General features: G+C 47.4%; 1 protein-coding gene across 5 annotated transcripts in view; it reads right to left on the bottom strand.

Moving 5' to 3' along the window:
* Positions 1-17,306, bottom strand: part of tgm2l (transglutaminase 2, like) — a 96,798-nt gene extending 79,492 nt beyond the window's left edge. For 2 of the 5 annotated variants that reach the window (XM_048546793.2, XM_059651548.1), the window contains exons 1-8: positions 16,993-17,306; positions 15,680-15,859; positions 13,533-13,775; positions 5,502-5,620; positions 5,272-5,400; positions 2,860-3,037; positions 1,787-1,928; positions 1,183-1,286 (exon numbers count right to left, since the gene is read on the bottom strand). In XM_048546793.2, the coding sequence (XP_048402750.1) occupies positions 1,183-1,286; positions 1,787-1,928; positions 2,860-3,037; positions 5,272-5,400; positions 5,502-5,620; positions 13,533-13,775; positions 15,680-15,859; positions 16,993-17,005 (1,108 nt within the window). In that variant the 5' untranslated portion in view covers positions 17,006-17,306. Of the gene's footprint in view, positions 1-1,182; positions 1,287-1,786; positions 1,929-2,859; positions 3,038-5,271; positions 5,401-5,501; positions 5,621-13,532; positions 13,776-15,679; positions 15,860-16,021; positions 16,212-16,992 lie in introns of those variants that run through there. The other 3 variants (XM_048546791.2, XM_059651547.1, XM_048546794.2) reach the window with 3 other exon arrangements.
* Positions 17,307-17,368: the final 62 nt, after the last annotated feature.

The raw sequence follows: 17,368 nt of genomic DNA, 5'->3' as shown, positions 1-17,368 counted from the left end.
TCGTAGCTTATATCACAGAATAAAACAGTGATGATTGGTTAACATGGTGTTGCCATGCAGAAAACAGCAGAGAAATATAGGCTTCCCAAGCTCCCAAGTATTTCAATAAAGATGTAAGGCTTGAACATATACTTTCTGCTTACAGAGAACAGGTCACTATGTGTGAATATATCTTATTTCCAGAAACTGAAATTAAGCCACATCACCAGCTAGACTGATTATCTTAAATTGGTTGTAAGGGTAACAATCAGAGTGCAGCGGTGGTAATCCCTTTAAGATAACACTGTGTGGAACTGGAGAAACACAGCAGGCCAGGCAGCATCAGAGGAGCAGGAAAGCTGACGTTTCGGGTCAGGACCCTGGGGTCAACTTTCCTGCTCCTCTGATGCTGACTGGCCTGATGTGTTCCTCCAGCTCCACACTGTGTTATCTCTCACTCTAGCATCGGCAGTTCTTACTATCTCTGAGTGAGGTAATTCTTTGGAGTTGATTTGCCAACTAATCAGTACTCTTGTCTCTGGTGTAAATTGTTGTGAAACATTGAATTTTGGCTGTCTTGCATTCATCCTGACAAGTTCAAGCTGAAAATCTTTAGCAATAGTTCATTCCTTCCAGCAATAGTCATGTTTTGTGCTACCAAACAACTTTAAAAATAGAGCTAAGCAATTTGAGCTAATGTCACGAAGTGCTTCTTCAAACTAAAGATCATAACAAACTGGAACTCTTCAAAAACTTTTGAGGCAAGGAGTGAATTGAAAATTTCAAGACTGAGATTGCTTGGTTTTGTTAGAAATTATAGTAAAGGTTCATGGAATCAAAACAGAGAGGTAAGATAGAGGTCAGTTGTGGTCCAATTAGATGGCAAATGAAGCTCAAGAAACTGAGTGGATCATTTCTGTTCCAATATTTTGAATAATTTGAGCATTAGAGATTAGAGGCAATATGAATCCATGTGTGGGTTGAGGAACAGTGAAGCATAATGAGGCAAGGTGATTTTGTCTTTGAATCTCATTCAGAGCCGAATAGATATGATGGCTCTCAGTCTACCTTGGTAAAGAATTTTCTTCTGACCCTCTCACAGCAAAATACAAACTGATGTGGATTCTATCTGGACACCATTATAATATATACATATAACAGAATGTATTTATTTAAGTATTGACAATTCAATTCCAATATTACCGTCACTCCGTTCTTGTGGAGTAGGATCCAAGACTTGCCATCCATCGTAGCCAGGGGGAAGGTCGGGACGGGTCATCCACACTTCCAGCCAGCAATGGTAGTTCCTGTGTGAACCACGTATTAATGTGAAACAGTTACAATAGAAGTACTCATCCTGATTCACCAGACCTACTGCAATGAGAATGGGGAGGTGCTGGCAGTCATGTGCTGTCAAAATATTAACACTTGACCACTTGACACATCAAACAAGAAATGGTGTTGACAACAGCACTAAAACTCAATGCCTCTCTCTGATGCTAAAAGCAGAGAAGATTTCATATACTATGCCCATTAGGGTTAAGCAAACTTGTTTTGCCTATTGGATGCTCACTAAATGCTCCCTTTAGAGTATGGAGTAGTTGATAGACTGGAAATTGTGACAGAACAAGCAAAGGAAGAGGTAAAAGGTAATTGGGAATTAAGTAAAAGTTATCCAAATTTTTTAAAAAAGCCCAAATGGCACAATTCTACAGACAGTTGCAATAAATTTACAATCTCTGAGAATTGTCACACAGCCATGGATGTATATAACGCACTTGAACAGGCATTGAAAGGGAATACCTACCATACCATATCTTTCCTTTTTGAAGGAATGCGCGAATAATCTTCACTGCTGTAATACTGATCCACTTTGAGATTGCCATCCGTGTCATGAGCAGATGAATAGTTTGTAACACAACGACTCGGGATTCCCAAGCATCTGAGAACTGGAAGACCAAATGTGAGTACAGTGAGAAATGCATCCATTTCCAACCAGCATTTCTAGGCACTGCCAAATTTGTAGGTACTTACCAGACTTTCTCTATTAGTCTCTCACTAGAGCCATTGCCAGTCAACAACTCAATTATAAAATTCAGGGAATGTTTGATCCCCAGTCTGATCATTAGTTGGTGGTTTCAGCTGAGGATGGTATAGGTTTGTCACAACAAGTGTGTAACTAGGAAGGGAAGAAATAAACCAGCAGTGTGACTCTATGTCAATATTCCTGGGCAGAGATTTACATTGGGTGGGGGCTTGTCTGCCCCATGCCATAATGCACTGTGGGCACGCTAAAATAGTGCCCATCAGAGACAGGAAGTCCCACCTTCTGGAGATATAGCCAATCTAATTGCCTAAACAGTGGCAGGGCTCCATAGTGGTCACTGCTGAGACAACAAGTAAATCCATAACTGATTAGTCAGGCTCCCAAATCAAATAACTTGGGGGCTTACAGCATTGAGGGGTTTGCTGCCTTAATGAGGGGTCTGCAGACATGGATTTAAAAGTCTGTCCAAGTAGGAAGGAAGGGGGCAACTATCTTCTGGGGCTGTGCCTCCAGAGGACAAGTGGAACCTTCTAAAGATGAGACTCCAGTTCCTCTCAATCCATTTTTAAAACTTTTATAAAAGTGAACTGCCCAGTCACCTGCCCATCCCATTTGTATTATGAGCATTGAAACATTAGGGTCAATCGAGCCTTTTAAGGAATGCTCAATCGACCCTTTATTGCAGATTAACAGTGCAGCCTGTCCAGCCCCTTATTGTTTTGGTGAGTTTAGAGTGGGTGGCAAGGTGGGTTGGGGACTTATGAAGCACTTTTCTGAGAGAGAGCATCCAAGGCTGCTTCACAAAGATGTGTGGAAACCGAGCAGGATCTTACCTGTGCAAGCTACAGCAGCAAAGACCCAGCATTGTCCATATCGCACTTTCTCAGCCCCGGAACTGCTCCACAGGCGCAAAATTGGGAGACTCCCGGTCCATCGGGTCGGGGCAATCCCATCAGCATAATTACCATCCCACCTTCCCAAAAGCACACCTTTGTCATCATTTGCATTCACCTTGGAGGAGAAAATAAAATAACTAGCCTTCTGTTTGGGAATAAATGAACAAATATGTACACAATCTCATGACAAAGAAAGGGTCTCTGGATGAAGAAGGGGCTTTATTAAGTTGATTTAATATACAAACCATTCCGATATTGAGGTAGCTTTAATAAAAACAAACCAGTTGTAGACTGCATTTTATATTTTGCGTACTTTAAGAATAATGCAGTGTATTTTACCCATTAACAAGAAAAAGTTAAACTTGCTTGCCCAGTACCAGGTACTATCTGAGGCTAACTTCTGATGTCTCCAGCCAGTCTCAGATTGTGTACAGAGTGAAATAAATGCCAAATATTAGCCAGGCCATTTGGAATCATTAAAAAGAACCTTTTATACTTAAGGTGCTTGGATTCTCTCTTTCCAAAAAATTCATGGGGTGATTGACAAATAGGAATAGGTTGTAAATTCCAGCATTGAATAAAACAATCCGTTCCTTATTTACAACTGATCTTGCACATAGTTGGTTAGCTATCTGGCTCATCAGTGATACAAATAAGAGACAAACAAATCTCTGTGCATTATTTTTAATGAGTTTTTTCCTCTGTACTTTAAATTCAATTTAGTAAATAAGGTTAAAATGAGTACACATATAACAGGAAGCAATCAGGTCAAAATAACACAGCCAAACTATGCTTCAATTAGATTTCAAAACAAGAATTAATAGTTCACAATGATCCTGTGCCAGTGAATGGTGAGCCTACAATGATAATGTTACAAGACAGATGCATCTCAGTCAAGCCACTAAGAGGTGGTGACCATAGTGACAAGGTACAGCACAATGGGGATAAAAGGAAAAGTCTCATTCCAGAATATGATGGCCAGTGTCTAGGATTCAGCTGAGTCTTCAATATTGAGTTATTTTATTTGTTCAAGCAAGCTCTGCTTGATTGCAGTTACTTGCTATACAATTTCTGAAAGTCAGCTGCAAGGCTCAGGTCAAAAGTAAGATTAAGGGTTTATGGTTGGCTCAGGCTAATAAATGTAGAAATGTTTTAAGGTAAAATGTGTAAACAGCTCTGTTTTAAAATGGCTTCAGTTTGGACACTTTGAGTATCTATATATTTTAGTTATACATGGTTTGCTTTTGAGTTTTAATTTGTTTTAGGTATGAACAGTTATTGAGTTAAAAGTATTGTTAAGTTTGGGAATTTTTAGATGCATTCGTTGGAACATTTGGGATGATGTTAACCAATTGGAAGCAGGGGAGCATAATACTATATAAGCTAAGAAATTCATGCATTTCGCTACTGGTTCCGTGTTATCTCTGTAAAGACTTGAAAAGTTGGCAAGCTATGAGAGGTAAGCTGTTACTAAACGGCTGATTTTATAACATGATTAGCATGTCAAAGAATAAATCAGGAGATAGCAGGAAGTGATATCAGTAAGATGACCATTAAAGATCAATATTGAATTGGGCATGCTTTAGCGAATCTGAGACTGGTTATGTGCTGTTCATACATTGGCAATCCAATGAGAGGTTATGCTGTCTCTGATCTCGCACAGTGAATAGCAAAGGTTAGTAGGTGGTTATCCTTAAGGGTTTGGTGCAGAAGCAAAGACAGAATGCAGAAGGAGAACTGGCATGTGCCCAGTAAACCAGTGTCATGCTCTGGTGTCCTGAAGTGGGCCAACTAGAAAAAATGCAGATTTACAAAGGGTAATTTCTTCTGTATTTGTTATGATGAGCTTAATAATGACTGTGGAACCTGTGAAAACATATATGCACCTGGAAAGGGTCTTGTAATTAATCAGGACTGGTAAACTTCCAGTTGGCTCAACCAAACAAGTTCAGTGTCAATTCTTTCAAGATATGCAAATAGGAAACACTTCCATCACTATCCATAGCTGCCTGCTACAACATGCATCTAGAAGTGTACAGTGTCATAGCAGCTTTGACTGTGTGTGTGTGTGTGTGTGTGTGTGTGTGTGTGTGTGTGTGTGTGTGTGTGTGTGTGTGTGTGTGTGTGAGAGAGAGAGAGAGAGGGAGTACGTGTGTGTGTGTGAGAGAGAGAGAGAGAGAGTACGTGTGTGTGTGTTGAGAGTTACATCAAAGCATGTATCCCATTATATCCATGGCAGAGTTTGGGGTCTGTGGTTCAGACCTGCCTTTGGGCGGAGAACTGAAGAAGAATTTTTTTTAAGGCAACATGCACAATCACATTAAAAAAAAGAGATATCTCCATGCTCACCATAGCAGTCACTATTCTGCTGACGTATACAGGATCGTTTCTTCTTCGAATATCAGCCGAGGGATCTTTAAGAGCAGAGAGACTGTTGTCCAAAATTTGAAAGCAAATATCAATGACATCTTTTTCAAACTGTAAAAAAAAACAAAAGATGGCACTATGCCTCGGAATGACACACTAAAAAATGGAATAAAAATGTCGGTAGTTTGTGAAAAATTAAATGGAAGTATTACTTGTCCAAAATTCCATGGTAATGTGTAGATGTTGGTATGTGAGCCATGATAGAGCAATCCATTCTCATTCAGAATATACTCCTGCAGCAAATCTTCATCAGGCAGGTAGACTGCATCCTCTGAGGGGATAGACAACTTAAATTCCAATCAATGCTATGTTCATCCTTTTAGGTGTACTTGGTTTGAGTTTTATTGTGTACAGCCACACATTAAAAGTAAATTCACAGTTCAGCTTCGCTCTGGTTTACTGTGTTAAAGTACCATCCAGTATTCAGCCAGTTCAATCATTTCTCCATAGGAGACAATAGGGGCCCCTGAAACTGAACACAGCATTCCTGAGCCAAATAGCGGGAACATAACGGGAATGGTTTTTGAAAGAAGTCATTGACCTGAAACATTAACGCTGTTTCATTTCACCCTCGACAGATACTACAAGATCTGTGAGTCTTTTGTGGCATTCTGCCTTATTGTGGATTTCTAGAATTTTCAGTATTTTACTTTGATATTCAGGTTTACTCCCCCAACTTACTCCCCCCAACACAGATCCATCCTCTACTGTGCAAAGCACCTTGATGTTGGGTGGGGGGGGTGGTGCGGTTATCATATAAGGCAGGATATGCCGTTATAATTTGCAGTTGTTGCAGTCACACAGAATGTGTTAGCTTTTGCAAAATGCTGCAAATGTCCTTGTTTTAAGCTTCATAAAAGCTGACTGTTTGAAATAACCAATTCCTCCTCAGGTTAGTGGTAGCTTATTACCACTGTACTCTATAATCTGTTGAATATTAAAGAATGTCATCGAATTTGTTCCCAGATTCAGGATGATGATTTATAGCACTGGTGATGTAAAGGCTGTGCTATAGCCCAACATGGCAGAGTTGATGAAATTCACAGAATTACGCCTGAATGACTCGCTAAGCTGCAAATTTGCTCTAGTAATGGTAACTATTTATCACTGAGTTAAACACATGATAAGGAAATGCAATGTGGTGTTAGCATCATCAAACTGGACTTGAAGGTCAAGGTTCACCTGAGGTATAAACGCAGAAATAGACCCATTAAGTTACTTCCAGCAAGATGGCAACAAGGTAAGTTGCTCTACTCTGCTCGTCACTTCGCTTTCTCTTCCTTTCTTTGTCCTTTTTTTATTCATTCTTCTCTCTCTCTGTCTCTTTCTCTCTCTGTAATAATTCTATCCCCTTCCCCACCCCTTTTAATGACATACCTAAGGAGTTGGGAAGGAGCTGGGTTGCGATCGAGGGCCACATGTTGGGAGCTGAATGCACAGGTTGATTCCTGCAGTGACACTGGATCGAGCGTGGCCCAGAGTGATGGCAGCGGATCAAGAGTGGGCTGGCGAGAGCGGGCCAGTGAGGCAATGGTGGCGAGAGCGGGCCAGTGAGGCAATGGTGGCGAGAGTGGGCCGGTGAGGCAATGGTGGCGAGAGCGGGCCAGTGAGGCAATGGTGGCGAGAGTGGGCCGGTGAGGCAATGGTGGTGAGAGTGGGCCAGAGAGGCAGCTGAGAGCGGGCCGGTAAGGCAATGGTGGTGAGAGCGGGCCGGTGAGGCAATGGTGGCGAGAGTGGGTCAGTGAGGCAGCTGAGAGTGGGCCGGTGAGGCAATGGTGGCGAGAGCGGGCCGGTGAAGCAATGGTGGCGAGAGCGGGCCGGTGAGGCAGCTGAGAGCGGGGCCGCTGAGATGGCTGAGAGCGGGGCCGGTGAGGCAATGGCGGCGAGAGCGGACTGGTGAAGCAATGGTGGCGAGAGCAGGCCGGTGAGGCAGCTGAGAGCGGGGCCGCTGAGATGGCTGAGAACGGAGCCGGTGAGGCAATGGTGGCAAGAGTGGGTCAGTGAGGCAGCTGAGAGCGGGCCGGTGAGGCAATGGTGGCGAGAGCGGGCCAGTGAAGCAACGGTGGCGAGAGCGGGCCAGTGAGGCAGCTGAGAGTGGGGCCGGTGAGATGGCTGAGAGCGGGCCGGAGAGGCGGCTGAGAGCGGGGCCGGTAAGTCAGCTGAGAATGGGCATGTGAGGGAATAGTGGCGAGAGCGGGCTGGTGATGCAATGCCGTCGAGAGTGGGCCGGTGAGGTAATGGTGGCGAGAGCGGGCCGGTGAGGTGGCTGAGAGCGAGTCAGTTAGGCAATGGTGGCGAGAGTGGGCCGGTGAGGCAATGGTGGCGAGAGCGGGCAAGTGAGGCAATGGTGGCGAGAGCAGGCTGGTGAGTCAGCTGAAAGTGGGCCGGTGAGGGTGATGGTGGCGAGAGCAGGCCGGTGAGGCAATGGTGGCGACAGCGGGCTGGTGATGCAATGCTGGCGAGAGTGGGCCAGTGAGGCAATAGTGGCGAGAGCGGGCCGGTGAGGTAATGGTGGTGAGAGCAAGCCGGTGAGTCAGCTGAGAGTGGGCCGGTGAGGGAATGGTGGCGAGAGCGGGCTGGTGAGGCAATGCTGGCGACAGCAGGCCGGTGAGGCAATGGTGGCGAGAGCGGCCTGGTGAGGCAATGGCAGCGAGGGCGGGCCGGTGAGGCAATGGTGGCGAGAGCGGCCTGGTGATACAATGCCGTCGAGTGCGGGCCGGTGATGCAACGCTGGCGACAGCAGGCCAGTCATGCAATGCTGGCGAGAGCGGGCCGGTGAGGCAATGGTGGCGAGAGCGGGCTGGTGAGGCAATGGCAGCGAGAGCGGGCCGGTGAGGCAATGGTGGCGAGAGCGGGCCGGTGAGGCAATGGTGGCGAGAGCGGGCCGGTGAGGCAGCTGAGAGCGGGGCCGGAGAGGCAGCTGAGATCGGGGCTGGTGAGGCACCTGACAGCAGGCCGGTGAGACGGCTGAGAGCGGGCCAGAGAGGCACCTGAGAGCGGGCCGGTGAGGTGGCTGAGAGCAGGGCCGGTGAGACGGCTGAGAGCGGGCCGGTGAGACGGCTGAGAGCGGGGCCGGAGAGGCGGCTGAGAGCAGGCCGGTGAGGCTGCAATGAGTGGGCCAGAGATGCGGCTGAGAGTGGGGCTGGTGAGGCGGCTGAGAGCAAGGCCGGTGAGGTGGCTGAGAGTGGGCCGGAGAGGCAGCTGAGAACAGGGCCGGTGAGGTGGCTAAGAGTGGGTCGGTGAGGTACCTGAGAGCGTGGCCGGAGAGGCGGCTGAGAGCGGGGCCGGTGAGGTGGCTGAGAGCGGGCCGGTGAGGTACCTGAGAGCGTGGCCGGAGAGGCGGCTGAGAGTGGGGCTGGTGAGGCGGCTGAGAGCGGGGCCGGTGAGGTGGCTGAGAGCAGGGCCGGTGAGGCGGCTGAGAGCAGGGCCGGTGAGGCGGTTGAGAGCAGGCCGGCGAGATATCTGAGAGCGGGTCGGTGAGGGCCTGAGAGCGTGGCCGGAGAGGCGGCTGAGAGTGGCCTGGTGAGGCAATGGTGGCGAGAGTGGGCCGGTGAGGTGGCTGAGAGCGGGGCTGGTGAGGCACCTGAAGGCAGGCCGGTGAGGCAGCTGAGAGCGGGGCCAGTGAGGCACCTGAGAGCAGGCCGGAGAGGCGGCTGAGAGTGGGCCAGTGACCTACCCGTGAGCAGGCCGGTGATGCAGCTGAGAGCGGGCCGGAGAGGCGGCTGAGAGCGGGGCTGGTGAGGCAGCTGAGAGCAGGCCGGAGAGGCGGCTGAGAGTGGGCCGGTGAGGTGGCTGAGAGCGGGGCTGGTGAGGCACCTGAGAGTGGGCCGGTGAGGCGACTGAGAGAGGGGGTGAGGCACCTGAGACCGGACCGGAGAAGCGGCCGAAAGCGGGGCTGGTGAGGCACCTGAGAGCAGGCCCGAGAGGCGGCTGAGAGCAGGCCAGTGACCTACCCATGAGCAGGCCGGAGAGGCGGCTGAGAGCAGGCCGGAGAGGCGGCTGAGAGCGGGACCGGTGAGGCGGCTGAGAGCACGCCAGTGAGGCACCTGAGAGCGGGGCCGGAGAGGCGGCTGAGATCGGAGCTGGTCAGGCAGCTGAGAGCAGGCCGGTGAGGCGGCTGAGAGTGGGCCGGAGAGGCGGCTGAGAGTGAGGCCAAGAGGTGCCCGAGAGCGGGCCAGAGAGGTACCTGTGAGTGTGGCTGGAGACGCGCCTGAGAGTGGGCCGGTGAGGTGGCTGAGAGTGGGCCGGTGAGGTGGCTGAGAGTGGGCTGGTGAGGTGGCTGAGAGCGGGGCTGGTGAGGCAGCTGAGAGCAGGCTGGTGAGGCAGCTCAGAGCGGGGCCGGAGGCGGCTGAGAGCGGGCGGTGAGGCGGCTGAGAGTGGGGCCGGAGAGGCGGCTGAGAGCGGGCCGGTGAGGCTGTAATGAGTGGGCCAGAGATGCGGCTGAGAGTGGGGCCAGTGAGGCGGCTGAGAGCAGGGCCGGTGAGGTGGCTGAGAGCGGGGCTGGTGAGGCAGCTGAGAGCAGGCCGGTGATGCGGCTGAGAGCAGGCCGGTGAGGTGGCTGAGAGTGGGCCGGAGAGGCGGCTGAGAGTGAGGCCAAGAGGTGCCCGAGAGCGGGCCAGAGAGGTACCTGTGAGCGTGGCTGGAGACGCGCCTGAGAGTGGGCCGGTGAGGTGGCTGAGAGTGGGCCGGTGAGGTGGCTGAGAGTGGGCCGGTGCGGTGGCTGAGAGCGGGGCTGGTGAGGCAGCTGAGAGCAGGCCGGTGAGGTAGCTCAGAGCGGGGCCGGAGGCGGCTGAGAGCGGGCCGGTGAGGCTGTAATGAGTGGGCCAGAGATGCGGCTGAGAGTGGGGCCAGTGAGGCGACTGAGAGCAGGGCCGGTGAGGCGGCTGAGAGCAGGGCCGGTGAGGTATCTGAGAGCGGGCTGGTGAGGTACCTGAGAGCGTGGCCGGAGAGGCGGCTGAGAGCGGGCCGGAGAGGCGGCTGAGAGTGGGGCCAAGAGGTGCCCGAGAGCGGGCCGGCGAGGTACCTGTGAGCGTGGCCGGAGAGGCGGCTGAGAGCGGGTGGTGAGGCACCTGAGAGCGGACCGGAGAAGCGGCTGAGAGCGGGGCCGGTGAGGCGGCTGAGTGCAGGCCGGTGAGGCGGTGGCAGTGAGATTAGGTCAGTGAGGCAGTGGCAGTGAGATTAGGTCAGTGAGATAGCCCGGAGCGAGATGCCGGCAGAGGTGTGGCGAGGGTTGGAAAGCTTGGAGTGCGTCTGCAGCAGTAGAAAGTAAAGCTGGACTCTCTTAAGTTATTTTTTTTCTTATCTTATTCTAAGTTATTGTGAATGGTGCCATATATGTATGGCGAAGCTGCATACTTTTCACTGTAGTTTCACATTGAATACACGTGATAATAAATGATTCAATTCAATAGTCGAGGGTGTCAAGATATTTCTCACTCACAAATAGTAGAGTATTCTGTTGCTCCTGTTGCATTTATTCTCTGTGTAAAAGATAGTAAAATGTGAACTAGGTCATGGTCTTGGCATGATTAGAGTGTGTTTTCAAATCTAAATGAAATGTTTAGAATTATCTTTTGTAAGGAGAGCTGAAAGAGTTTGCTGTGTGAGTTTGATTGTGGGTACTTCTAGAATTTGGTATATATCGTGTAGACAGTAAAGCTCTGTCTGATGGCCTACATGTGATTCCCAAGGCCATTTGACAGCACACAGTGAACACTACAAACATTCTCTGAAGGTACACACATAGGTGCCAAATAATTTAATTGCATAATTCTTCTCTCAATAACTTCATCAATGAAGCAAATAAACAAAATACTCTTATGCAGTTCTGCAAGAACTAAACACGCCTGAAAAGTTTAGCTTCACACAGCAGTAGTAGCTACTCCTTTTAGATAAGTAATCAGGTTCCCAATTCTTATTTAACGAGGTGGGGTCAAAGAGTTGGGACTCAGCATTTTAATGAGGCATTCATTTAGGAAAGGAATGTATTTGTGTAGTCATTTTTAAATTGACCAGGCAAAACCTCAAAGCCGAGGTGACATAATAAATGTTATAACTGATACTCCATGGGTAAGCCTACAGCACAAAATGTTTCGACTGAATTTTGAATAGGAGATCAGTACAGTGAAATTTTTTTTTGTCTTATATATTGTCTTTTTAAAATTTCTGACACTGCTGGCTTGAAAAACGATACGGCCAAGAGAATTTTTGGAAATAATTGTTTGCATGATCTGATTATGGGGGTACATGCTGGTTAATGAATAAAAGCTTTGTAAAAAATGGATCAGAGTACTGAATGTATGATTTTCTAGCTGCTCATTCCTCATTAATACTACTTACTACTTTCAATTATATCATATTTAATCATGGATTGGTAATTGATAACTTAGAAGATCAGTTGCTCTGAGAGTCAATTATCATTTCTCCTGTATAGCTTTATAGCTATACCGACATTATATAGTTCCAAGAACACTCATGAAGCTTGACGTCATCTAGGGCCAAGCAGCCTCTTGAATGGCACCACATTCACAAACATCCACACTCTCCACCACCAACACTGAGCAACAGCCGGGCGTGCTATAAACAAGATGCACCGCAGAAATGGACCAGAGATCCTTGGGCAGCAGCTTCCAAACCCACAAACACTTCCATCCAGAAGGATGAAGACAGCACCTGCTGGTTTCACTCCAAGCTGCTCATCATCCTGACTTGGAAATATATCGCTGTTCCTTCTGGGTCAAAATCCTGGAATTCCCTCCCGAACATTGTGGGTCTACCTATAGCACACAGACTGCAGCCATTTGAGAAGGCAGCTCAGCACCACCCTAAGGACAACTAGGGCTGGGCAGTAAATGCCAGCCCAGCCCACAGCATCCACATTCCTTAAGTGAATAAAAAAAATTTGGAAGCGTCACTCCCTAAAAACAGCATTAGCAAAGGCTTTTAAATAATCTAATGTTTTCCTTTTTATTCTCATTGGTAAACTCTCTCATTTGGAGACTGTTCCTTCTATAATTGCTCCTAAGTTTGTAGTATGGGGTTTGTACGAGTCTCTTTCACTCTGACGCTGAGCCTCAGCTGTGAGGCACAGTGTGACCCAGTGGTCCATCTCTCTCTCAGTCCGGTTGCTGGTTGAAGCCACACTTAAGATTTAAGCACATCAACTGCACTTTTAGTTCATTGACAACAGGGCTGTCTTTCAAAGGTCCTGTCTACCATCAGTACACCAGATGGGTTACCTGATCAGTGACCATTAGGGTATCTTGTTAAGCACAAACTGGTTTCATTGGTTACTTTTAAACAGTGACTACACTTGGAGAGTGGCTGTGGGCATGTGAAAAGTAGAAAATAAGGATTTTTTTTAACCATTTACAATATCATCTGATAGGAAAGGGATATTTTATGAACACAAATTCATTAGCATTCGGTTTTACTGGAACTTCATCTCTCAAAAGACCACACAGGCACAGAGCACACTGAATGGAGTTTAACTGTATGTTCTTCCATTTCACATCACCAACATTACTTCCAAATCATTTCAAGCAGCCTTTCTTTTGTATTGAAAGCTTTCCAGTTATATTTTGCTACTCCTTCCCCGTCGCTGGGCCAAAATCCTGGAGCTCTCTAGCTGTACTGTAGCTGTGCCTACACCACTCGGATTGCAGTGGTTCAAGAGGGTAGCTCACAAACACCTTTTCAGGGGCAATTAGGGATTTGCAATAAATGCAGCAATAGCAATAGCAATTTCTTGAACAAAAGAAAATATGAACAAGTTAGAGTTCAGAGCCAGAGATTTTCAAATAGGGATACACCTTCTATCAGGTTTATCTTCGTATGGGGAAAGTAATATTCAATGTTGTAAGAGCAATGATTGGAGGTTGCTCCATCTTATATTATCCTGTATTATTATTTCCCTTTGCCTAGTTAACATGGTCATGGACCGATTAAGTTCGGTTATTGGATGGGTGTCTGGAGAAATCCACGGGAATATGTCGACATGAAAAATCATTTCGTCCCCATCTCAGAAAGTTTCAATGTATTTGAAGCTGCCTTTAGAAGGGAAATCAAAATTGCTAATTAAAACATGACGTGTACATTTAGCACAGTGGTATTTCTTGGAAATACATGTTCCCATTAAAAACGTACTCGTTAAAAGTTGCATGTGCTCTTAACCGTTTATTTACCTTGACACCAGGGGTTGAAGAGTAGGTGAAAATCTCCCGCAGTGATCTGTTGAATGGATTCACCTCCACTTGGGTAAAGTATCAGGTAGATATGATAATGGCCGGTGCAGGCACTTGGTGGACTCTGAACAGCCAGGTGAACGTACCCTGAAGTGGCCTGAAGACGGAACGTCCACTTGCCCCACTTCAGCTTGGAGTTCAGTACTTGAATTCGAGTCCCATCTGCTTCTGATGGGGTGGGCTCTGCGTAGATGGTTACATATCTTAACTGAAGTACATTTACAATCTAATCACCTCCTTTAGAAAATAGAATGGGAGGAAACAATGTATACTGAACCTTAATCCAACCTAGATTTGCAAGAGTTGATCCAAATATCGATTTCAAACTAAAGTGGATTCAACGTTCACTTTATATAGGGCACATGTGGATATTTTGACTTGAAAACAACAAATGCTGGAGATCACAGCGGGTCAGACAGCTTCCATGGAGAGAGAGCAAGCTAACGTTTCAAGTCCAGATGACTCCATCAGTGCTGTGTGGAGGGGGTGAGGGTGGTGCAGGGGAGAAGGGATGTTGATAGTTCAGTATAAGTGATCAGAGTGTGAGAATTGCAGAACAACGGCAGGTCTACCTGCCAGATTGGAAAGGACAGACAGTCCCAGTGAGGACGTGGTGACAGAGAATGTAACTAGTTAAGCTGTTGTTCATAATTTAAGGGTGTCGAATTCAAAATGAAGTCCAGAAGGCTGTAAAGTGTCTATTGTGAAGGTGAGATGTTGTTCCTCCAGTTTGTGCTGCGATTCACTGGAAACACTGCAGCATGCCGAGGAAAGACTCATGGGCATGTGAGCAGGACGCTGTGTTAAAATCACCAGCTACACGAAGGTCAGGATCCTGCTTGCACATGGACCGGAGGTGTTCTGCAAAGCAGTCACCCAGTCTGCAATTAGCAGAGTTGGCCACATCGGGTGCAGCAAATACAATACACAAGATTGGAAAAGGTACAGGTGAAATGCTGCTTCACCTGGAAAGACTGTTTAAGGAGCTGACGGGGCAGGTGTTGCATCTTCTGCGCTTACATGGGAAGGTGAGGTGGTGTTAGTGGTCAATGAAGGGTCTCGGGTGTCCTGGAGGGGACGATCCCTGCAAAAGGCAAACAGGGCGACTGAGGGGAAGATGAGTTTGGTGCTGGCGTTCTGCTAGAGCTGTCTGAAATGGCAGAGAATGATGCTTTGAATGCGGAGGCTGGTGGGATAAAAAGTGAGGACGAGGGGAACCTGATCACACTGTTGTGAGTGATGGGAAGCAGCAAGGGCAGAAGCACAGGAGATACGTCAGATGTGGTCGAGGGCTCTGTCAAACACAGTGGGTGGAAAACCGTGGTCATGGAAGAAGAAAGACGAGTCAACAGCGCTGCTTTGGAAGGTGGCATCATCCAAACAAGTGTGAGGTAGGTGAAGGAACTGGGAGAATGGGATGGAGTCCTTGCTGGATGTGGGGTGTGATAAGCTGCAGTGAAGGTAGCAATGGGAGTCAATGGCTTTGTAGTGGATGGCAGTGGACAGTTTATTGCCCGAAATGGAGACAGGGAGGGCAAGGAGAAAAGGGAAGTGTTGGAAAGGGATGATGTGAAAGTTATAGAGGGGTGGAACTTGGAGACAAAATGAACAAATTTTTCAAGGTGCGGGCAGGAGCATGAAGCAGCACCGAAGCAGGTATCAATATCCCGAGAAAAGAATTGTGGGAGAGGGGGGCAGTGCAGGACTGGAACAAGGATTGTTCCACATACCTCATAAAAAGTCAGGCATAGCTGGGTCAGATGAGGGTGCTCATAACCACTCCTTTGACTTGGCAGAAGTGAGAGATTTAAAGGATTTTGAATTTTAACTTAATGCTCTGTCCTATATTGAAATATCTAGATTGTTAAATCTATCCTTGCTCCAGTTCTGACTGTCTATACAAAAAAAATCTTTAGACCAAACTCCTGCACGAGGAGCCACAAATTGAATGAACAGTAGTGTTTTATTTCTGTACTATCCGTGCCCAGAAATTTATCACTGACAGGCTTGAAACTGAAAGCGGGATGTGTACTGTTCTGGCAGAGCTTTAAAACAAGTTAGTCCCGAAGAGTAATTTCACCACAAACCTGTGTCCAGGAACATTGCCAGCTGGTCTACACCCTCCAGGAACGCCCGCTGTTTAAACTCCACACGTAGGTGGAATTCTTGACCCCTCCGGACCAGGAGCCGGTCCTTGTCAATTTCGATGGTGTGATGCTCAGTATTGTTGACCTCACACTGCAAATCCACCGCCCCAAAGTACATGTCTGCAGTCGGAAAATATCCAACACATTCATGTATATCCAGCTACAGGACTTTATTTCCCTTTAAAATGAATTATTGCCAATCTTTGATCAACTACTATTAAATCGATTTACAAATAATATATTTAGGCACAATTAATTTAATTCCACGTGTGGCATTCTTACCGTTTGTTGCCATTTTTAAGCTGCTTTCGCTGTACTACAAAAATGATCTCTTGCTGCTACTGTCTGCTTTTCATGTGGGGAAGATGCTACAGGTTGATGCGTATCCATGTATGAAATTTGGATCTCCAGTAACAACGTCATCTGAATATATACCCATCAGTTCCACAGGTACCAAGGGAGCTTATAGTGATCACTAACCACCTGATTGGCTGACACAGGAACTCCGCCAGGAGGAGGAAAAAAGCGCAGGCAATGTTTTTCATTCCTCCACAACTCCATTCAAAATCAACACTGGGAGCCAATGAGGTTAGAATAAAGCAGCGTGGAAACAGAAAACATCCAGCCACACAGACGGACACAGAGGAGTGTTGATGTGGGGGGGGGGGGGGGGGGGGGGGAGAGAGGAGGTGCTGGGTGTTTACACTCCAGCCATGGTAGGAGACTGACCGAACCACCCTTCCACTTGCTACAGGAATAGCAACACCGTGCTCTATGGTCTGTTCCCTTGGACACACGGCGAGACAAACATCAAATGCCCCTGGAGGACCATCAGCTCGGTGAAAGACATTCTTTGGTCTGCCCGAAACTTGTTGATCTTCCAGTGTAAAGTGCTGAGCTCAATTGAATGTTCCAGACTGGCACATTCCAAGGTCCTATGTGCTGACAGGCTGAAGCACTAAAACTTGGGACAGCTGCCACTAAGGCAGCGTGGGGAAACACCACCTGCTCAAGTCTTTCAGCTTAACTCTAATGAGGGTCTATTCAACTTTTTAGACCCTCTCACTGCCTGAAAATGAACATAATAGTTTCCCACATAAGTAGAAAATGCCTTTGTTTTTACAAGTGCAGAGAAGCTCAGAGAAATGTTTTGTTCTTTTCTATCTGAAAGATCATAGAATTGATTTAGAACCTATGTACTTGGAGGTGATTTTTAAAAAGAATACATTTTTGTAAATGAAAAGAACACTCACCTCCTTCAGGCATTGCCAGATGGAAGAGATGAACTCCTCATCCTGACACAGTATCCATCAAATCACACTGGATTCACAATGAGCCGAGACTAAATAAACTTCAGCTTCATTCTGGGCAACGTTTATAATGTGGTCAACAAATCTGTAAGTCTGGGTTTGAATCTCCCCTGTGGGTGGTGTTGTTACGGGGAATGGGGAGGAGAATGGTGGAAGGCAATGAAAAAGCCAGCCTCCCTTTTGATTTTTCACTGCAGTGGGAAATCAGAACAATGACATAACTGTGTTTACATTGAAACCAGCTTCACAGTTGCAGTGAAGTGGTGTGTGGATACAACCTTTACAGTACACAGTGAGAGGAATCTAAGCGGCACCACAG

The sequence above is a fragment of the Stegostoma tigrinum genome, chromosome 16 (assembly GCF_030684315.1).
Source record: "Stegostoma tigrinum isolate sSteTig4 chromosome 16, sSteTig4.hap1, whole genome shotgun sequence".
In the NCBI taxonomy this organism is placed as follows: domain Eukaryota; kingdom Metazoa; phylum Chordata; class Chondrichthyes; order Orectolobiformes; family Stegostomatidae; genus Stegostoma; species Stegostoma tigrinum.
Note: the sequence above shows the minus strand (reverse complement) of the source record. Positions and strands in the feature narration are given on the sequence as shown.